At 42.1% G+C, this 23,039-nt stretch overlaps 1 protein-coding gene across 7 annotated transcripts in view; it reads right to left on the bottom strand.

The window, feature by feature from the left end:
* The window catches only part of FAT1 (FAT atypical cadherin 1), a 325,756-nt gene that overhangs the window by 90,284 nt on the left and 212,433 nt on the right, over positions 1 to 23,039 (bottom strand). For all 7 annotated transcript variants that reach the window (XR_010177511.1, XM_063920802.1, XM_063920806.1 and 4 more), the window contains 5 exons: positions 12,355 to 12,630; positions 10,127 to 10,337; positions 3,549 to 7,616; positions 2,692 to 2,888; positions 885 to 1,038 (listed from right to left, as the gene is read on the bottom strand). Coding sequence is in view for 6 of the 7 variants with exons in the window: in XM_063920802.1 (XP_063776872.1) it covers positions 885 to 1,038; positions 2,692 to 2,888; positions 3,549 to 7,616; positions 10,127 to 10,337; positions 12,355 to 12,630 (4,906 nt within the window). In the remaining variant the exon portion in view is untranslated. The remainder of the gene's footprint in view (positions 1 to 884; positions 1,039 to 2,691; positions 2,889 to 3,548; positions 7,617 to 10,126; positions 10,338 to 12,354; positions 12,631 to 23,039) is intronic.

Here is a 23,039-nt window from a genome sequence, read left to right on the forward strand (position 1 = left end):
GTTAATTTTTGTTTGGAGCCAATTAACCTACCAGTATAATTGATATTTGGATTGTGGGAGGAAACCGGAGTAACTAGAGGAAACACACGCAAGCACGGGGAGACTATACAAACTCCACACAGTTAGGGCCATGGTGGGAATTGAACCCATGACCTCAGTGCTGTGAAGCAGTGATGCTAACCATTACACTGTTTTCCACAAATGAGTCTTAAGACTATGAGCATTAGCCAATTAGCCGTGGTAAAACATCGGGACCATACACACTTCACTGCAGGAGTGGATGGGAGGTGGGAAATTTTAGTGTCTCCAGGTCAGTGTAGGAGGTTAGGCAAGTATGGTCTATAAGAGATACATGAAAGCCTCAGAGCTTGTTGGTGTTTTAGCCATAAAGCTGAACCATATGTTTATCAGGTATGTACTCAGTATTGTAAATGGATGTGGCAGTGGAGAAAATTGATTTCTTTAATACATGGGCACTGTTTATTTCCAGGCAATAATCCACAGGAAATTTGCTTTGACTGTGCAAAATGCAGAAGCTATGTACCGCTTTAAGTGACAGGTTCTAGAAAATATTCAGAAAAAAAAAACAACTTAAAACTCAATCTCATAACGCTGCCCAATGGTATTACTGTCTCTGCCTAGCCAACCTTTAATGGCAGTGACTGAATAAATACACTCTATGGATCCTTGCTATTTTAATATCTATTTTACATGAGCCTATTGAGTTCCGCAATTAAAATATCCGATTAAATTAAGTTCCTTTTCCTTAAGCAGGAAATTATGCCTGACTTCTTCTTAGAAGAATTAACAGTAATGGTGTCTGTAAGACATAATTAAAAGGTCAAACCTAAGAGCGTTGAATTTATTATATTTCTGGAACTCACCTGTAAATGGATTGAGGTGGAATTTCTCGGAGCCGCGACCATGCAGTGTGTAAATGATTTCAGCATTAGAGCGAATGTCGGCGTCGCTGGCTGAAACTTGGAGGATTACTTTCCCAGAAAGTGCATCTTCAGAAATGGTCTCAGCATAGGAATCCTGCAGAATAAGGCATTGACACATTTGAAAATGATATTAAAATACTTTCCCACTTTAAATGTCACATCTAATAGGTCTGCAGAAGAAAAATTAGAGTCACCCTGAATGAGCTATGGAAGGTGAAGTATTAGGCCAATACGGCATTGAACTTACTTCTATCATTAACTTAATATCGCTGTAATTGTTTTCTTTTTCTGTGTAACACTATGGTGAAAGCGCCATCCCCAGTGTTTTAAGGATTTAACCCCTAAACCAAGCAAACATCTGAACTTCTGGCTGTGTAATATCTTTGTTGTATTGCAACCTATGTGTCCGACCTCATTAAATGATCATTACCCAGTATGAAAGATTTACTTGTATCAACCAACTAAAAGACGGAGAGATGCATCAAACCTTGAAGACAGATAAAGTAGAGAGAGATAAAGCAGAGAGAGGTATAGTGGTCTATTCATAAAGCAGTGAAAAGTGTGGAGAAGGCAACTGAAACACAGCCTGTAAAATGACAGAAGCGGATTGGTTGGTATTTTATCTCTCTGCACTCTATCTCTCTCCAGTCTTTGATACATCTTTCTCTCAGTCAGATTATTTTAGTTGAGTGATTTCAGTACAATATTACATGTATGTGGAATAAAACATTTTTATCTGGAAACCATCCCAAAACAGAAGAGGTACAATACTAATCATCCTGCGCAGTTCATTTTTTGTTCTCTCTTTTTTGGTTCACCTTTATTGTAAACACAAACAAATGTTAGAATGTATGTACTCCAAGTTCCAGATGGGTGTGTATTAAAGTAATAGGTGACTTCTATGCGCACAGCTGAACATAACGCTATGTCTGCATGGCATGCAAACAGCTTTCTTATAAAACCTACGGATACAATACCTATAGATCAATCAGGAAAAAGGATTGTGTTAACCCCGGGGTCTCCGTTTGCCGCTGGACGCAGGGGCCCGTGTACACTGCACACCTTGCACTCATTATAAATACACCACTGTGTGAATCAGATGCAGAAGTGCGTGCACACAAAGGGCCTGAAACAGAGGAGCATGCATAGCGGATGACTATGCAGATTTCACACTGCACACACGTTCGAGGCAAACATACAACTCTGCGGATCTGCCGTCTATTCAGAGTAGCACAGAAGTCAGCAGGATTTCCACTTATGGCAAAATGGGTGTAACTGGGAGGCAATGAGGTATTTACAATCTGCACAAGCGTGTTATGGGCGTGTAAAAAGTACTGCAGCCTGTTCAGAGGTGAACATACACAAGTAACACTGACTTCAGACAAATCTCTTGCCCCATGGATAGGGTTGCCAGCCCTATACCATTTGTATGTCAGTGCTGCTGTAATCACTATCGACACCGCAGTGATGACGGCTACTCTGACGAGCAAATTCTATAGGGCTCTTGCTGCTACATACAGTGGGTGTGACAGACTCAGAACAGAGGTGGAAATCTGCAGCTATCATTAAGCACACCATACTGCCATTTCATGTGTGACTATAAATCTGCCCCAGAGTGTGCCCCAGACTATGGCCAGAAACGAGAAAACTAAAAAAGAAAATGCAAATACGTAAAACACCTCAACGCAATCACGCACAAACTTTCTCTCCGATGCTGCAAAGAGACAACACATTTAAGCAAACGCACCTTTTCACAGACTGGACTATTGTCATTAGCATCAAGGACCTTCACTTCAACCACAGCTTTGCTGGAGAACGTTCCATCTGTTGCAGTTATGTTTAATAGATAGTTGTCCTTCACTTCTCTGTCCAGTGGTTTTCTAACATAAACCTTCCATTCATGCTGCATGTTTTTAATACCAAACTGCCCAAGAGGATCCCCTCCTGGAACAAGAAACATAAATCACTCAGTAATATAAATGCATACAAGGAACAACATTCATGGATAAAAACTAAATGAAGCTCCAATTCAGTTTACGTTACCGCTATCTAACTGGCTAATGAGACATGGTGATTCAGTGGTGCTCTCTGTAAGTGCCTTTGGTAATTATGTTTTGTGAGGAATTAAATACAGAGTTCTAAGCAGTGCAGAGCTGGGAGTAAATATGCATAAACAATCACTAGAACATGACAACGCTTGGCCATAGGTCTTATGCAAGGTTCTGTTGATTAACATTTCAACAGTTCCTGTTACAAAGCAAAGGAAAATATCAATAATTATCATGTGCTGAAAATAGGTAAGAACAGATAATGGTTTGTAATGAAGTTCCGGAGACAACTAAAAAACTGTACTGAGGGGCAGGGAGGGGAGAGGGCTTAAGGAAGTCTTTTACAAGGAGACACAAAAGAAATAAACAATCTGGAAGACACTAAAGATAATGAGCTACAAAGATAGTTTAAGAAATTCTTAGTTTCCAAGTACAATATATTTGAAAAGAGACAAAGGTACAATGCAAGCAATGAAATAACTCTGCTTGTTTTAAAAAGCTTTATGAAAAATGAACAATAATAACAATAATAATAATAATAATAAAATGTTCTTACCTGTAATATACATTGTGGCTTCTTTGTGGATATCCTCAGTGTCCTCATCTGTGGTGCTCAGGATAGCAATCACACCACCTGGAGGGTCATCCTCACTCACTGTGCCTTTATATATTTCTGCAGTGAAACGTGGCGGGTTGTCATTCACATCCATCACCGTAACTTCAATTACAGTAGATGATGACAGCACTTTATCCCCATGATCGTAAGCAACTACTACAATGTTGTACTTGTTCCTTTTCTCATGATCAAGCTCACCAAGAGTGGTGACCCACCCAGTTTCCGGGTCCACAGAGAAATGGTCTTTAACTTCTTGGGGGTCTTGTAACGGTGCCAACATATAGGAGACATACTTATTGATTCCTGAATCCATATCTACAGCTTTAACTTGGATGACTTTAGAGCCTCCAGGAAGATTTTCAACAATAAAAGCCTCATACGGATTTGCCTCAAAAATGGGTTTATTGTCATTGGCATCTTTAACCTGAATATTAACATCCACAGAAGAGATGACCTCATGCTCCCCATGAATGTTTTGCGCCAACACTGAAAACTGGTACCATTTTGTTGACTCATGATCCAATTCCTTTTCAAGTTTTAGTCTGCCATTTTGCTTATCTATAACAAAGATGTCATCAACATTACTTTCAAGTGTGTTTCCTTTCATGAGCTGATATATTATGGGCTGGCTACTTTCTGCTCTGATGACATCAAGCTCTGTACCAATTGGCGTGTCTTCCGAGATACTTAAGGTATAGAATGGCTCTGAAAACTTTGGCAGCTGCACTTCGGTTGGCAGAATTCTAATAAAGACAGGGATGATACTCTCTCTTGGCGGTGACCCTCCATCCGTTGCTTTAACAAAAAACGAAAAGTCTTGATCTTCTAATCCAACTAAGCTTTCCTTTGTGTTAATGATTCCAGAGTATTGACTGATTTCAAAATTTTCTTCCACACTTTCAGACTTTGCTTCGATCTTATAAGATATATCGGCATTTGCCCCCTCATCGCCATCTGAAGCCATAATTCTAGCAACTGAAGTACCTCGAGGTATATCCGATGCAATGCTTAGTTTGTACTCTGTGGCACGGAACTTTGGATCGTTATCATTGGAATCTGTGAGAATGACATTGACAACACAGAACCCCACTTTCCCACCCCCATCCTTTGCCATTATGCTTATTGGAATGACTTTGCTGGTCGGACTTTCTCGGTCAAGCTTTTCTGCTGTAAACAGCTGTCCTTTCTCATTAATGTAGAAGTTATCCTTTGCAAACTCGTTTATGATGTGATAAGAGACATGCCCATAGATTCCTGTGTCTTCATCTACAGCTTTAAGTTCCGTGACAAGGGACTGCACTGGAGAGTTCTCTGAAAGCTCCACTTCATATTGACTCTGTCCAAATGTAGGACTATGTAAATTAGCACTCGTTACAGCAATACGTACCGGAGCTGAACTTCTGAAAACACCATCGGAAACGGAGATATTGAGGATATAGAATGCATTCAGAATTTCTTTCCGCAAATGTGAAACACTTACTATTCCACTTTTACTGTCAATAAGAAAATTCATATCTTCATTTCCAGAAACTATAGAATATTCTAACTTCTCAACATCAGAATTGTCTGCATCAGTAGCTTTTACACACGTTACAAAACTTCCTGGTCTTGAATGCTCACTAATTTTAGCTTCATAAAGTGGTTGGGTGAATTCAGGAGGATTATCATTGAGATCAGTAACGTGGACACTTACAGTGGTGTCACTGCTTAAAGGAGGAATCCCACTGTCGACTGCCCTTACTAAGAAACTGTATACATGCAAGTACTCATAATCCAAAGGCTTTGCAACAACAATCTGTCCACTGCTGCTGTCAATATGAAAGTACTGGGAACAATTGCTAGGGTTACTCACTATATGATAAGAAACTGCTTTGTTTGTCCCAGAGTCTGCATCGGTGGCCTTCACCTGCACAACAGGTGTTCCGACAACAGAAGCCTCAGACATGGTGGCAACATATGCTCTCTGCTGGAACACCGGTGAATTGTCATTGAAATCCTCCAGGATAAAATCAGTAAAAACTTCGGCGTGAGCTCCAGTGACAGAATCTGTTGCTCGCACTCTTAGCTTATACGCTGGATGGGATTCAAAATCAAGGGGTGCAACAACACTGATTACACCTGTGTTGAAGTTAATATTAAACTGATTGAATGGGTCACCATCTGTGATGCTGTATATTATTCGAAGACCTTCTGGGCTGTTGGCTTGCAGGTGCACTACAGGGCTGTGGAGTTGGGCATTTTCAGCTATCAGTGCACTGTAGAAAGGCTTTTCAAATACAGGCATTGCTTTATTCATTACTGTAATTGGTACAACAACCTCTGCAGAATATGATGGGCTCCCTCCATCTTTTGCTACCACAGTTATGAAGTATTCTTTGTTAAAGGCATCAGGATCAAACTGCTTTTTTAATGAGATTGCGCCAGATGGTCCAATTTGGAAATTTTCTGAAAGTTCTTTTAAATAGAAATGTATCTCTCCATTTTTATCAATGTCTTTATCCACAGCAGTAACATGGCGGATGACATGACCCAATTCAGCGTCCGCTTGAACCATTGCATAATAGGGCAGGTTTACAAAAATGGGGCGGTTGTCATTTATGTCTTCAACAACTATTTTCACCAACACATGTGCTACCCGTGGGGGTTTCTGTTCATCAGTAACTTCTACAACTATCTCAAACAAATCTTGCTGTTCCCGGTCAAATGGTATCCCTGTAGTTGAAAGTACTCCAGAAGTGTGGCTAACTTTGAATCGAATGTCTGGGTTAAGAATGTGGAAAAACAGAGGCTCGTTCATCCGATTACCAACTGCATTAATGACAGTCAACGTTTTTATCTGGGTAATGTTCTCTTTGACAGCTGCAGAGTAAGATTGTTGCGTAAATTTCAGAGGACTTTCTTTGCTTTCTTTCACATTGATTTTCACAGACGCAAGGCTAGAGAAGCGCCCATCGGAAGCTCGTACAGTTAGCTCATAACGGCTCCTTAATGGAGATGTGTTTTGGACAGTTATAATTCCTTTTAACGGGTCAATGGCAAATTTCTCCCCAATGTTACCTTCAACTATAGAATACATAATTTCAGCGAAAGATCCAGAATCATCATCTGTGGCATTAACTTTAACCACCCGCACTCCCTTATAGGTTGGTATCAAAATGGAGGCTTCATAGACATCTCTTGAAAACACAGGAGCACAATCATTCATATCTACAACATATATAGTAACGTTGGCAGCATGTTCTGCAAATAACCGTGGATAGCCCATGTCGTGCACTTGCACTGTGAAATGGAATATATTTGTTTGTTCATAATCCAAGCTGACTAAAGTGCGTATTGAACCAGTGCTGGGGTCAATGGCAAAATATTTGTGGACAGATGGCTCGACAATCTGATAAACAAGCAAAGCATTTGATTCTCTGTCAGCATCAGTGGCCCTAATTACCAACGGAGAGTTTTCAGCAGTTAAGACAACGCTGTTGGCTGGTGCAGATTCACTGATGAGCCCTCTGTAGTCTGTTTGTACAAAGATGGGAAAGTTGTCATTCTCATCGCGAAGATACACAACAAGAGTCATATTTGTTGACAGACCAGCCATGTTTGTTGCTTGAACGGTAAGCGTGTATGATGGTGCCGTTTCATAATCAAGATGCTTCTGAGTGATGACAACGCCAGAATTTGGGTTGATATCAAATACATTCATTATATTTCCATCCTTTATTTCATGGGCGACCGAAGATTGGCTGTAAGTAGAAAGCATTGCGACAAAACTACCAATTCGCGCAGATTCACTGATTTCAGCAGAGTATTCCTTTTTCATAAATTTAGGTGCTGCATTGTCAGACACAGTCACAAGGATATGGACAGATGTAATCTGACTCATAGTAGGTATTCCATTATCTGAAGCTTTGATCACCAAGTCGTATTGACCTTGAGTGTGTCGATCAAGTTCTTTTGCGGTCTTAATAATCCCTAAAACTGGGTCAATTGAAAAAGCATTTGCGGTGTTTCCTGGAGAAAAAGAGGAAATGAGAAGAATAATAAACATCTCTTTATACAATACTGAACAATAATACAGTACAGCATGCGAGTGCATCAGCAAAACACATAAAGCCATGTTCATTCTACACCAAGGCAGCTGACAAAGTGCATCACTCTTTGCTTAAAGACTTCAGATTTAGAATATATAGTATGATTTATTCCCCCATATTACAAGCTTTAGGAACTTATGATTCATATATTTAACTGGCTTGGGAAAACTTCGGCCTGTGCTTTAGACCTTGCAAACATTTACCTGATTACCAGCCTACAATTCTGGCATCTCTGAACTAGATGTCGAGGTCCCAATACAAATAGAAACAATATTGTATTTTCTCGTATGCCTAAACAAATGAATGCACTAAAAAAAAAAAAAAAAGTTGCTTGACTAATCTTGCTTGACGTTCAGTTAAAATCTGTCCCATATAAAATATTACTAACTTAGATGAATTAAGAACAAACGTGGCATATTGTACCGGTTTACAAGATTAAACGTCAAGCTACAGATTGTATCTTGTTGCCCAGTATTGGATCACTGAGTGTCCCTCAATGCAAACATGCCTCATACAGTTGGTATAAGTGAAGAAAAAAAAAATGGTAGAAAATAGCCAAAACCTACAACCATTTAATACACTACTGCAAAAAAGGTCTTTCAAAGAACAATAATGTTTGGCATAATACACTGTGAGGGACAATAATGTATGGTGATTAAGAAAACTCAACACAACATCAGTTTTCTAAAATACTGGTTACATAGAAACCAGCATAGAATGTCCATTGCTAACTGCTTTTGGGTCACAAACACATACTGTAATTTTAAATTACTTATTTCAGTAAGTTCCAAAGTTCTAAGAAGACTATATTTACCGAGTACAGCCAAAAGCTCCTGTACGAATATATAATGTTATTCAATCACAGTCTAGTTTCTTAAGTAAAACTTCAAATGGTTGAGCAAAGCCCTTAAAATCATGATTATGTAATTACACCGTCTTTAGCAAAGCAAATGTGATTATCGGTATAGCTGAGCAGTACGATTTTGATGAAAAGTATGAGATGTATTAACAAGAGGTCATTTGATGTGAGATCTAATTCAAATTTTATTAGTTTATTAGTGGATGTTTTTTCCCTTTTTCTCAAATAATTGTAAAAACTAAAGAACATTTTCTGAAAAGCAACGATTAGCATAATATGAAATGCTCCATTCGAGCAGAGGGAATTACGCTGGGGAGTTGGTATATGATAATATCAGCACTGACTGTTGTGCTATGAGAACTCTGCTGTCCTTAGAATAGAACATTACAGAGTCTATAAAATATCACAAGCATCTCAGGAATCCCTGCGCTGCTCACTTGGAAGATTGACAGTTATAATTTATTCCTCCAGAATTTTGTTGGGGAAAAATGTGACATTTAAACCCATTTTGCAGAAAAGTGTCTCACACATTCTCTCATCACAAATGCAACTGGCAGCTGCCTATTTACCATATACAATGCACAAATATTAGTCACAGACAAGGTGCACGTGCTTGCCACTGGCTTTCAGCTAATGGCTCTTTTACCATTTTACTGACAAACAGCAATATTGTTCATATTTAATGTTACAGCCACCTACTACGTTTGTAGATAATGGTTATTCCAAAGGAACAAATTAATAAACATGTAACATTATAAGAAATAGGATACCCTTGGACGAACACTGGTAGGTAAAGCACATTACCAGCTTTCAGTACTTTTTTCATTGATAATGCAATTTTATTCCCATATTGTTTAAGGAAAAATAGGAGTTTTAGGGATATTTATTTCCTAACTACATATAACATGGAGATATTATTTAATACTACAATAATAATAATAATTATTATTATTATTATTATTATTATAATAATAATATTTGGATAATTACGGAGGATGAATTACAGAGTTGAAATTCTCAGCTCTTAAGTAATTTCACTTCTGAGAATGAGATTTCAGTAGTAAGGGGTATAATTAAGACAATGCAGCTAATTGAAGTTTCATTGAAAAGACTATTTCAATGCCCACAGAAACAACTATCTGAGACCAAAACCTGAAAGAAATAAAAGGCACTGAAAGATAGATGGCCATGTGAGATTGTTAGATTGTGTATAAATGATCCCCAAAGATTTATATTCCAGCACATAAAATCTCGGGAATATAAAACAGGATTCATTAGACAGAGTCTGGCTGCCAAGTGCAAACACTTGAAAAAAAAGAAATCTACTCGTGGAAAGCTCGGTTCCACTCTACGAGTGTATATACTACACAGCACATCTTTGTTGGTAGATACTGTCTCGTTATATAGTACATGTGAATTCTTTCATAACTTTTCTTCCTATTGTTCATCCATTGAACGGGACATTTTTCTTGATTTAAGTCTACATGGCGAATCTTCTACAATAAAGTTTGGCAAGCATTCATTCAGGGCAGCCTGCTGTAACATGTGCTGTGATAATCAATAACACGTACCTGACTCAATAGAATACACAACCTCAGCATTCTTCCCCTTGTCTTTGTCTAGTGCAGTCACTTGGAGCACAGCGGAACCAATAGCAGCTGATTCATAGACTCGACCTTCATAGAAAGAGCTTGTAAACCAGGGGGCATGGTCATTGGTGTCAGTCACATTAATAACAATTCTGGCGAAGTTGCGCATGACGGGAACATCTTGATCTCGCACCTGAAAACAAATGTTCAGTCATTACACAAGAGCAGGAATTTTATAGCGATAAAAAGAAACGGTGTGTCAGCTGAAGACAGAGATGTGTGATTAGTGCTTACCATTACTGATAATATTTACTAGGAAGGAAAAGGGAATCAGTTTGTATATGGCTGTACACCCTTTTCTTTCCTAGTAAATATTATCTGTGGATTTGAATCAGTGTGTAGCTCCCTGTATATGCATAATTATAGGGGGGAGGATCAATGATCCCTCCATGCAGAAAGGAGACTGGTAAATTCCCTTGTCGAATAGTCCTCATATTGGGGGTAATTCAGACCTGATCGCTGTTGTGCGTTTTTACACAGCGTGCAATCAGATCTGAACTGCGCATGCATCTGAGCCGCAATACACAGGTGCGATGGAGGTCAGCAATGGGATTGTGCGATGGATCCATTCGCACGGGTGTTCGCAAGGAGATTGGCAGGAAGAGGGCGTTTGTAGGTGTTAAGTATGGTGGCCAATCCCAGGATCAGCGGGATCCCGGGATTAAGGCCCAAAAACGTCCGGGATTCAATCCCGGGATTGGAAGCTCCAATCCCGGGGATTGAGGGATCAGCATTGAGCATCCACAGGACGCTCAGACGCTGCCCGGCTTCCTCCTTCCGGGTCCCCAGCGCAGCGTGAGAGGTCACGCTGCGCTGTCAGGAGCCGTCAGCAGTGATCAAAGGATGATCCCCGCCCGCCCGCCCTCGGTGTATGGTAAATTATATGTGCGGGGCGGGGTGGGGCGAGGGGGCGGCCACCTATCTAAAAGCCAATCCCGGGATTGGCCATTTTTCAATCCCGATACCTGGGATTGAAAAAATGGCCCGGGATTGGCTTCCCTAGTGTCAAGTGACCGTTTTCAGGGAGTGCCCAGAAAAACGAACGCAGGCGTGTCCAAGCGTTTGAAGGGAAGGTGTCTGACGTCAAATCAGGCCCCGATCAGCAGGAAACAATCGCAGCGGCTGAGTAAGTCCTGGGCTGCGCAGAAACTGCACAAAATCAGTTTGGGGGTCAGTCCGACACGATCGCTCGCTGCAGTTTGTCGCAGCGCAGCGATCGGGTGGGAACTGCACATGCGCCGGCGCCGCAGTGCGCCGGCGCGTGGCAGCTTTTGTTACCTAGCGATCGCCTCTGAGACAGAGGAGGCCGCTAGGCGGGAGGGGGCTGAACGGCGGCTGAGTAAGTCCTGGGCTGCGCAGAAACTGCACAAAATCAGTTTGGGGGTCAGTCCGACATGATCGCTCGTTGCAATTTGTCGCAGCGCAGCGATCGGGTTGGAACTGCGCATGCGCCGGTGCCGCAGTGCGCATGGCAGCTTTCGTTACCTAGCGCATGGCAGCTTTTGTTACCTAGCGATCACCTCTGAGACAGAGGCGGTCGCTAGGCGGGAGGGGGCTGAACGGCGGCGTTAAGCCGCCTATTAGGGGGAGCGGTCCGGCCAACGCAGGCTTGGTCGGACCGTTGGGAGTGCGGGCCGCGGCGGCTGCGTGATGTCTCACGCAGCCGCTGCGGCGGCGTGACGTCTCACGCAGCCGCTGTGGCCGCGTGACGTCTCACGCAGCCGCTGCGCCCAGCGGGAGCAACGAGCAACTCCCGGCCAGCCGCAGGAGCTGCGCTGGCCGGGAGTTACTCCTCAAATACAAAGGCATCGCCTCTGTGCGATGCTTTTGTAATTGTGCGGGCGGTCGGCACTGACATGCGGGGCGGACTAGCCCTGTGCTGGGCGTCCCCCCGCATGTCTGAATTTACGATCGTAGCTGTGCTAAATTTAGTACAGCTATGATCAACTCGGAATGACCCCCTTTGTGCAGCTCTGCTACACATCCGAACGCACACTTGCACAGCAATTTAATCCTAGCCATGTAGGCGGCGACTATCTGATCGCAGTGCAGCAAAAAACGCAGCCCAGCGATCAGATCTGAATTACTCCCATTAACAATTTCTTGTCTTTCTGATGTGGGAATTTTTCATACAGAGTTATTGTGCTTACCATTACTGTAAGAATGTGCTGCTGCATTGATTCGTGATCCAGCTTTTCAACAATGTACAGAGAACCGGTGGCAGGATCTATTCGAAACTTCTTCAGACTAACGGGGTCGGTGCTGCTTTGCAAAGTGTAAATCAGTTTATTTTTCTCATCTTTGTCTGAGGCGACGACTTGCAAAACCTCAGTCTCTGGTTGAATATCTTCCGGGATCAACACTTCGTACTTTGAGGTAGAAAATTCTGGCCGGTGATCATTTGTATCAATTACTTTAATTAAAACCTGAAAAGGAAGTAGATTTAAATAAACAGTTGTCAGCGGTCCTATATAGAGCAAACAGCATATGGTTAAACAAAGGGCTTGCTAGATGGGCCAAGTGGTTCTCATCTGCCGTCAAAGTCTAGGTTTCTATCAATTGTATTGGCCATCATTATCAACAATAACAGACAAGGGGTTTATTTAAAAAGTGTCAGGTTGTAAAACTCGGGTGTTTCTGATTGTGTGTAAGCATGGTATTTTAAAGGAAAATGCTTTTACTAGCAAGACATGGCTAGTAAAATCATTGCCCTTTTAAATATCGGGTATAAACATGATCAGAAGCACTGAGTTTTACAACCCAACACTTCATAAATGAATTCAAACTTTTGCCACTGTAACTTTACACAAACTGAATCCTTAAAACGTCCTGAGTAGCATGTGACTAATAAATATTTGTATACTTAGATTAAATTAGCGTCCATAAAAATACAAGTTCATTTAACATTAACAGCACCAAAAAGACCATTATTAACTCAAAGGTTCAATTAGAAAGCCACAATGCTTATTTATGTGCATCAGTGGTAGTTCACCTTTGATAATTTTCCTAAGCATTGGGAACACTTTTTGTAGCCTGTTTGTTTAATGCTTTGTAATACTTATATGGTTTTTCCTTTATTTGAGTCTAAACACTGGAAATACACCCACATTGGTAGTTAAGCCAGGAAATGCACAAAAAAAACAGAATGGCAAAGTTCAACTACTGCCACTTACGTACAACCTCATTCATTGTGTTCCCCTAAAACACTGCTTGGACAAGATGCATTAAGGGCTTATGAGTAAAATTACACTGGGACAGTCTTTATAAGATGTATCAGGTATAAGGGAAGTGTGGTCGCAAAAATGAGAACGTGTTACGTGTCCAATTAGAAGCATACAGAACAGGGTAGAATAGCTGAACCTCTGATCAACTAGACATCTGACTGGATTCTGCCAAGACATTCAGACTGGGAGAATAAGTCAGATGTGGTTGGAGGTCCAGTACTTTGGGCATGCGCTGGACCCGCACTGCATATGTGCAGTATGGGTTTGGGACCTCTGATACAGATTGGCAGCAAACGGTCAGTGACTGAAAGTCTGCTGCTATTTGGGGGCGGTGATGACCTCAGTTTCCCAAAATGGAGGTGTGTCCCAGCCGTTGTGGAGAAGTGACAAAGCCAGGATCTCCTTTGGAAGAGATTCCCTGGCCTCTTTGTTAGATCTGCGTCAGCCAGCTTGCACGACCCCATGGGTCACGCAGCCGGTCACTGGTGTCATAGATGATCCAATGCTGCGTCCTAGGACACAGCTCGGATCACTAGTGCAAGCAGGAGGTGTAATGACTCCTGCTGCATTAATATATTACTGCTATCACTTATGCTTTCATGTAAGCAGCAGCAATAGCAACTCCAACCACATCAGGCCCTGTGTGCTTAGACCTAACTTAAGGAGTGCCTCCTCACTGCTCTTACTCCACTGATGTCTCTAATCCCCATCCTGCAAAAAAAAAAAAAATTATGGTCCACTATAGTGCAAACACGGCACACCTAAAAACTGAAAAATAAAGATGGCCGCACTCATACCAACGTGGCGATTTATTTGCCAAATTACCAGATCTGTGCCCATTTTGGCCACACACAGGGATGACAAGCTACAGATTACCGTTGGTCACATTGAATAACTACATATTAAGAACACTCATTAAGAAGCTCATTCTGTGCTTTCTGCAGTTTTATATTTTATATGCCTTATGAAAGGGAGATCCAACTGTTGTAGCAATATTGAGCCAGAATTTGCTGCACATATCCGCGTGTTTGTGTAACTCTGATCTTGCCCAAAATCAGTTTTATGTCAAGTCCCCTCAGTCCTGATAAACTTCTAAAACTTTTACTTATATATTCATGTATGTTGCAAGACAGAAGTTTGATAGTCCTGTGAGAGCTGGAGATGTCTGACATTGAATTTAGTTTTTCATTACTTAGCACAATGGAAGTAAGCAATTGTTTTTTTCAAAGTGGTTCCCTGCGGAGTACTTTGAATAAATGACTGCAGTTCTGGCACATTTCAGTATCGTTTGCTTGATAAGTTTTTGTTTTTTTTTGGGAAACTTTCTATTTTATTTTAATATGTTTGTCCGTTATGCGGTCAACATCCCGCTGGACGGGATCCCGGCGGTCGAAATACCGACGCCGGAATCCCGACCACCACAATCCCGACATATTCTCCCTCCGTGGGTGTCCACGACACCCATAGAGGGAGAATATAATAGTGTGCCGAGCGTGGCGAGCGAAGCGAGCCCGCAAGGGGCTGCGTTCCGCTCGCCACCCCTGTCGGGATTGTGTGGTCGGGATTCCGGCGTCGGTATTTCGACCGCCGGGATCCCGTCCAGCGGGATTACGTACTGATCCCGTTTGTCCTGTTATGGTTAACTCAAGCATTTATGGGTGTGTCCCTGGCATTTATATCCTTCCTGGTGGTTGGCCACTCTCCAGTGACCAGTCACTGCATTAAACATTCAGCTGCATACACTGGGGATCCGCCCACTGCTCTACAGAGTGGCTCAGCTCCCTGTCTATCATTCAGGAGGCTGACCCTTACCTCCTCAGAGATAGTCCCCTCCCCTGTACGTTATTTCTCTTCCCTCTGCTTTTCCAACGTTTGTTTGTATAAAGAGCCACTTAAAGTTTCACATAACATATTTAGTAACTTGACATCATTTGCTACATTTGACATAAAGATGTGATCTTAAAGGAAGATCTTTTCCTATAGTCAGTTGACTTCCTTAAAAGAATACTTTAGTCAGTCGTGCAGAGAGCACCAGCTTGCAGGGAGTTGTAAGGCAAATATGAAACCAAAATGAAATACAATATCAAGTTCTTTCAAGGTATGAGACAGATTAACATGTACGTTTCAAGGAGGTTAGTAGCTTCATTACATAATACAACTCGTGTTTCAGGCTCAGGCATATAAATACTATTGTGCTCTATTAATTTGAACTCCGCCATATACGCTTCCAGGCCTGCGCAGTTTTGCCGTTTTCCATCAGGCAACGTATAATAAAGCAGATTACCGGACTGAATGGCAAAGACCGTGTCCGTGTAAAGCACAGGTTAACACAATGGACCATCACTTTTATCGCAATTCTAAGAGATTGTAAATTCATGTTGACTTTTCAAGTTAATAGGTCATCCTTTATTCACATCACATATAATAAAATGCCTTAGTGTACCACAGATTGCACTTCAGTCGGTAACAATAAGATGAACCTACCGGAAGGATATTATTTTATTAGATACAGATAATCAAGGAAACATGCTCTGTTATAAATTGTCTGCATTACTATTTTATTCTTCTAGAAACATTCAGCATCTTAGCCAGCGAGTTGGGATGAGGCTTGAAAGTCAAGGGGCAGCTTCAATTAGCTGCGGGTTGAGTTGTGCGGTCTGTACCCAAAACTATTCAATTACAGACCCATGAAGAACATGGTGACAGCAGTTAATGCTAACTGAATCTGCCCCAAAGACTAAATCAAATATTCAGATAACATTGAGGAAGATAGTTTGGAGAAATGGATTTCATACAGACAGACGATAGAATTATGGGCGGTATCCTTTTTGCAGTGGTAACAGGATTAGCAGCTATCCTATTAGCCCCGATTCCAGCATAATTTACTCCTGATGCCGGCATTTATCAAGGATTATGCATAACCAGAGTCGCGATAACACGATATCAGGGATTTATCCCCAATCCCATGTGTTTTTGTGCGATCAAAATGGCCTTTAATTGGATACCGAGAAATTTACCATCGGTCAGACATTGCCATATCCACCCGTTTTGATTGGGCGAATCGGCTTCGGGGATAATAGCATACTGCCCTATACTGTATGTTTCAGTATGGCGGATTTGAATTTAGATAGATAGCCTGTATCCATGTGGTCCCTTATGCATAAACAGAAAAGAGCATGCTGACATCACAAAACTATGGTTAGCACATCACTGACAGAAGCATGCAGACGCAATAGCATCTATGGCAGTGGTTTCCAAACTTTTTTGAATCACGGCACCCTAGAATATCAGAATGTTTTTCACGGCATCCATAGGCCAAAAATTTGTTATTGAGAAATTTAGAGAGAAATATTACATTAAGTAGATCGTGTTTATATGTCATCCTTAGGGTCAGCTGTGTGGTGAGGGACAAGATTTGCTTCTGTTTGGAAACATTTTTTATGACTGGCAGCCACCAGCACTGGTTTTGCCTATTATATTGACCATGAATAATTGAATTGGTCCTGGACCACCAACCCAGGGCACCCCTGCAAGCGTCCCGAGGAACCCCAAGGAGCCAATTCACACAGTTTGGGAACCTCTGATCTATGGTAATCTTTGCAAAACCTATTTTTCATATAGGTTCCAATTTAATGATAAAATCACTCACATTGCAACAAATGTAAACGTCCCAAAACCCTATTACATATATAATCACTGCTTCTCTTTAATAAAACAAGTAAAATATTAAGCTTAATGTTTTTCAGCAACCATAAAGAGAGAAATAATAAGCGTTTGTTAAATACTATAATTGTTTTTGTTTTTTTTACAAAATCAATCTATTTAATTTGTTTTCAAACAGAACTAAAGGATGTAGAGTGCAGAACTTAAAGTAAACACATTGGGGTAAATTTACTAAGGTGGGAGATTTTTAGAACTGGTGATGTTGCCCATAGCAACCAATCAGATTCTATCTATTACCTTGTAGAAGCAGCTAGATAATTGCTAAGTAGAATCTAATTGGTTGCTATAAGTAACATCACCAGTTCTAAAAAAAAATCTCACCTTAGTAAATGTACCCCACTGATGGAAGGAAAAATTACCTGTAAGATCAGGTACTACCTAATATTATAGTTAAAGCAAATACAACTGTTAAGCATATTTGTGGTGTACATGCAAATTAATAAGACATTGGGGCATACTGTATGTAATAGGGTCCGAGCTTGCCCGAGGTGCGGGATGCCGAACTATCTTGGACATATTTTTAAAGAGGCAATCATTTACAAGGCAAAATTAAGCCTTGTTAATGATTGACGCTTTAAAAAAAAAAAGTCCAAGATCGCCCAATATCCTGCACCTCTGGCAAACTTGTCATATTACATATGCCCCATTGCATTTGTAGTGTATTGTGTTGTGTGGGAATCAATAATACGTCCTTCTGGTTGAACATAATATAGAGACAAAAGGGTATATGCAATTCACGGCGAATCGCGGCAATTTTTCGCCGTTTTTTAATTCGACTAAATTCGCCAGGTGGCTGCCGGAATTCACCATATTCAATGAAAAACGGATTCGCCAGAATCGCGGGCGAAAATCGGCCGATTTGGCGGATTTTGCCGCGATTTTAAAAAACGGGAAAAAACGGGGGGGAAAAATGGCGTGGGGTCCCCCCTCCAAAGCATAACCAGCCTCGGGCTCTTCGAGCTGGTCCTGGTTCTAAAAATGCAGGGGAAAAATTGGGCAGGGATCCCCCGTATTTTTAAAACCAGCACCGGGCTCTGCGCCTGGTGCTGGTGCCAAAAATACGGGGGACAAAAAGAGTAGGGGTCCCCCGTATTTTTAACACCAGCATCGGGCTCCACTAGCTGGACAGATAATGCCACAGCCGGGGTCACTTTTATGCCGTGCCCTGCGGCCGTGGCATTAACTACCCAACTAGTCACCCCTGGCCGGGGTACCCTGGGGGAGTGGGGACCCCTTCAATCAAGGGGTCCCCCCCCCAGCCACCCAAGGGCCAGGGGTGAAGCCCGAGGCTGTCCCCCCCCCATCCAATGGGCTGCGGATGGGGGGGCTGATAGCCTTTTGTGATAATAAAAAGATATTGTTTTTTCCAGTAGTACTACAAGTCCCAGCAAGCCTCCCCCGCAAGCTGGTACTTGGAGAACCACAAGTACCAGCATGCGGGAGAAAAACGGGCCCGCTGGTACCTGTAGTACTACTGGAAAAAAAATACCCAAATAAAAACAGTACACACACACCGTGAAAGTAAAACTTTATTACACACTACCGACACACACATACTTACCTATGTTGACACGCCGACTGCCACGGTCTCCGACGATCCGAGGTACCTGTGAAAAAATTATACTCACCTTCCAGCGTCCAGAGATAAATCCACGTCCAGAGAGATAAATCCACGTACTTGTAAAAAAAAAAAAAACGCAAATACCCGCTCCATACCGGACTGAAAGGGGTCCCATGCTTTCACATCAGACCCCTTTCTCCCGAATCCCGGGACATCACGTGACTCCTGTCACTGAAGTCCCTTCAGCCAATCAGGAAGCGCTACTTCCGTGGCGCTCACCTGATTGGCTGTGCGCTGTCTGTGCTGTCAGACAGCGCATCGCAAAGCCGCTCCATTACTTTCAATGGTGGGAACTTTGCGGGTAGCTGTGGGGTTAACCCGCGGTCAGCCGCTGACCGGCGGGTGACCTCACCGCTAGCCGCTAAGTTCCCACCATTGAATATAATGGACGGGGCTGTGCGATGCGCTGTCTGAGTTCAGACAGCGCACAGCCAATCAGGTGAGCGCAACGAAGTTGCGCTTCCTGATTGGCTTTAGAGACCTTTCAGTGACAGCTGTCACTGAGAGGTCTCTCTGCATTCGGGGATAGGGGTCCCATGTGTCAGCATGGGACCCCTTTCAGTCCGTTTGGTCGGGTGTCCGGTTTGTTATTTTCTACAAGTACGTGGATTTATCTCTGGACCCTGGTTGAGGTGAGTATATTGATCTTTTATTTTCAAGTATCCGTGGATTCTACATGGAGAAGAGGACCGATGTCTGCGTGTGAACATAGGTAAGTATGTGTGTGTCGACGTATGAAATAAAGTTTTACTGTCGACGGTGTGTGTGTCCTGTTTTTATTTGGGTATTTTTTTTCCAGTAGTACTACAGGTACCAGCGGGCCCGCTTTTCTCCCGCATGCTGGTACTTGTGGTTCTCCAAGTACCAGCTTGCGGGGGAGGCTTGCTGGGACTTGTAGTACTGCTGGAAAAAACAATATTCTTTTCATGATCACAAAAGGCTATCAGCCCCCCCCATCCGCAGCCCATTGGATGGGGGGGGGACAGCCTCGGGCTTCACCCCTGGCCCTTGGGTGGCTGGGGGGGACGGACCCCTTGATTGAAGGGGTCCCCACTCCCCCAGGGTACCCCGGCCAGGGGTGACTAGTTGGATATTTAATGCCACGGCCGCAGGGCACGGCATAAAAGTGACCCCCGGCTGTGGCATTATCTGTCCAGCTAGTGGAGCCCGATGCTGGTGTTAAAAATACGGGGGACCCCTACGCTTTTTGTCCCCCGTATTTTTGGCACCAGCACCAGGCGCAGAGCCCGGTGCTGGTTTTAAAAATACGGGGGATCCCCTGTCAATTTTTCCCCCGCATTTTTAGAACCAGGACCAGCTCGAAGAGCCCGAGGCTGGTTATGCTTTGGAGGGGGGACCCCACGCCATTTTTTTTTAGGATTTTACCGTTCCAGCAATAAATAAAAAAATTTAAAAAAATAATATTTTAAAAAATATATAAATAATATTTGTGCCTCCAAAAAAAAAAAAAAAAGTACCTAATCCCTTCTAATATAAATAGATCTGCTATTCCCCCAAAAAAAACACAAAAAAAAACATGTTTAAAATTTTTTTATTTGTTTTCACCCTCCAAAGTGTGGCGGATTGAAAATGACGAATTTGCTGTCTAAAAGCACTGCTGTCGAATTTCCAAACTTGAATTGAATATGCTTTGGTCGAATTGCAGCACTTATATCATTGCAGAAAAGTCGAATTTGCAAAAATTCGAATTTCAAAAAGTCGAATTTTGAAAGTCCGTTTTGTGGTCGGAAAGCACTGAATTGAATAGGCGAATTTTTTTTTTGGTCGAAAATGACCCGAAATTCGACAATTTCGGGAATTCGACCGCAATTGCATATACCCCAAAGTGGGGGAAATTCAGGAGAGAGGGAGGACTGGAGGAGGTTGAGGTGGAGTGGTTGAGTTGGGAAGTCATCCTACAAATGACAGTTTAGCATCTCTTGAGGTGGAATACCAAGGCTCCCATATGTTGTGAAAGTTTTGAACTTTGGAAGTCTGGCTATGGATTCCATTATAGAGACAAGCCATTTATGAGCAGTCCAGAAAGGTTGTTAATCACCCGATTGTTTTTGCTTAGAAATACAGTAGTATTCAATAAAAACAATTTTCACTTGTGGAAATACACTAGAATTGCGTCCAATCTCCAATGAATGTTTACTTGGCTGTGAAAAAACGCAACACCCTGGGGGACAAAATTTGCAATGGTGTACACAATTCAGGCAAATTAGGATTAGAAATAAGCAGAATCTATAGAACAGTAATTGTGTACGTCTTTTTTTTTTTTTTTCTACTACAACCTTGACCTTGGAACTGTTGTAGCGCAGCATGATACAAAGCGAATATATAAGCAGTTTTACAGCTCCTAGCGCTGGAACTTACAGCTGCATGTAACGCAGCCCAGTTACTTACAGGAATGTGTGTTAATTAGGATTTTCAAACACAGGGCACATTCTCTGAATTCTTGATTGTGTAAATCCCTATGATTATTCAACAGTTTAAACCATCGGCTGAACGCGTGTGATCCTGTAGCTCCCTTATGACATAAATCCGCAAAGCAAGTTTAGTAAGGAAATGAGCTTAGAAATCCATGTTTACAGTAAGCAAGCGCACTTTAATGGGTATTCTACAAAATGCTGCTCCAAACACAATTATACATGCATGGGCAGAGGCCAATTTAATGCTATCAGTAACAACAGATCTAAAAAATGTAATTTAATATAAAAAGAATGAAACTAAGCAATTAACTACTTTATTATAGTATTCAAACTCTATGCACCCAATTAATTTTCGGTGTGCTTTGCCAAAGGCTTGATGCAGCTTTTGTACTAGTCAGATTCTGTTTATCTCTACTTAAAACGCACCTTTACAGCAGACAATGCTAGAAGGGATAGAATAGTCCCTTCGCCCTTTAGAGTGGCTTATTTTCCCCATGTAACAGGTAACACCGGCTCATGGTTTCCCTATCGCTACTTACTGTTACAGATTGTAAGCTCTCATGAGCAGGGCCTGCTTCCCTCACTTAAACCATCATCACCTTCCCACAGTGATAAATCTTTGGATTTGGCCATACTGCTGCTTTTTTTGTTACAAGGACTGCTGTTGCAGAAATGTTTAGAAACCTTGTCCATATTCTGCAATGTTTTGTAACGTGAGTCACTCTGGGATCTATTCATGAAGCAGTGAAAATAGTGGAGAAGTGAGCCAGTGGAGAAATTGTTTATGGTCAATCAGTGATGAGGTAACATTTATAAGGAGCTTTCTATAAAATGATAAGTAGCAGCTGGCTCACTTGTCCAGCTACACTGACTCACTTCTCCATACTTCTCTGCTTCATGAGTAGACCTCTTTTTTCTTATTCAGTTCATACGGTCTCTGTTTACGTACTCTGTCAGGCGCTGCAGACCCCTTGTGGCGCCATATGAATAAATAATAATAATGTTTATGCTTTTATGCTGGCTAACACTTCTGGATAGAAGGACCTGCACTGACACAACCTAAATGAAGTTATTTGCACGTGGAGGTTCTGGGACTGGTGCAGAGATGGATATTTGCCTATGTGCAGAGCTTACAAGAATACGCAAGGACGCTGTTCTCTTTCTGTATGGTTGGATTCATAGCCGTCATAATTACCAGTGTGCACGGGCACTAGCACTAACCCCAGTGAAAATCAGACATATGTAAACAGGCGCATTTGCATGCACGCATAACGCTGCACAGCCTGTACAACTTCACTGAACATGGCCTACAAACGAGTGCCCCTTTACTCCCCTGTGTCTGCAGGAGGCCACGTCATGCACTAAAGCAGTGGTTCCCAAACTTTCTTGAATCACGGTGCCCTCGAGTATCAGCATTTTTTTTTTCACAGCATCCCTAGGATAAAAGTTTCTAATTGATAAATTTGGAAAACAATATTAAATGAAGTAAATTGTGTCAACCTGTCATTCTTAGGGTCAGTTATGTAGTAGTGTACAGTGGTGTTTCTGGATGTCCATGTTTTATTATTGGCAAAACCAGTGGCAAATCCAGAGGTGGGGCTGCAGCTCAGTTCAAATTTCAAATAGGGGAGCCACACCTACTGCCACCAACTGCTATTTCAAACTGACTCACTGGCAGTTGGTGTGCTCCCCTATTTGAATTTTGAACTGAGCTGCAGCCCCACCTCTGGATCTGCCACTGGTTTTGCCCATCGCTTTCACCATAAATAATTTAAAATGGTCCTGAACCACTAACCCGAGGCACCCCTGCAAGAGGCTTGCGGCTCCGCAGG

This window comes from Pseudophryne corroboree, chromosome 1, assembly GCF_028390025.1.
Source record: "Pseudophryne corroboree isolate aPseCor3 chromosome 1, aPseCor3.hap2, whole genome shotgun sequence".
Classification (NCBI taxonomy): Eukaryota; Metazoa; Chordata; class Amphibia; order Anura; family Myobatrachidae; genus Pseudophryne; species Pseudophryne corroboree.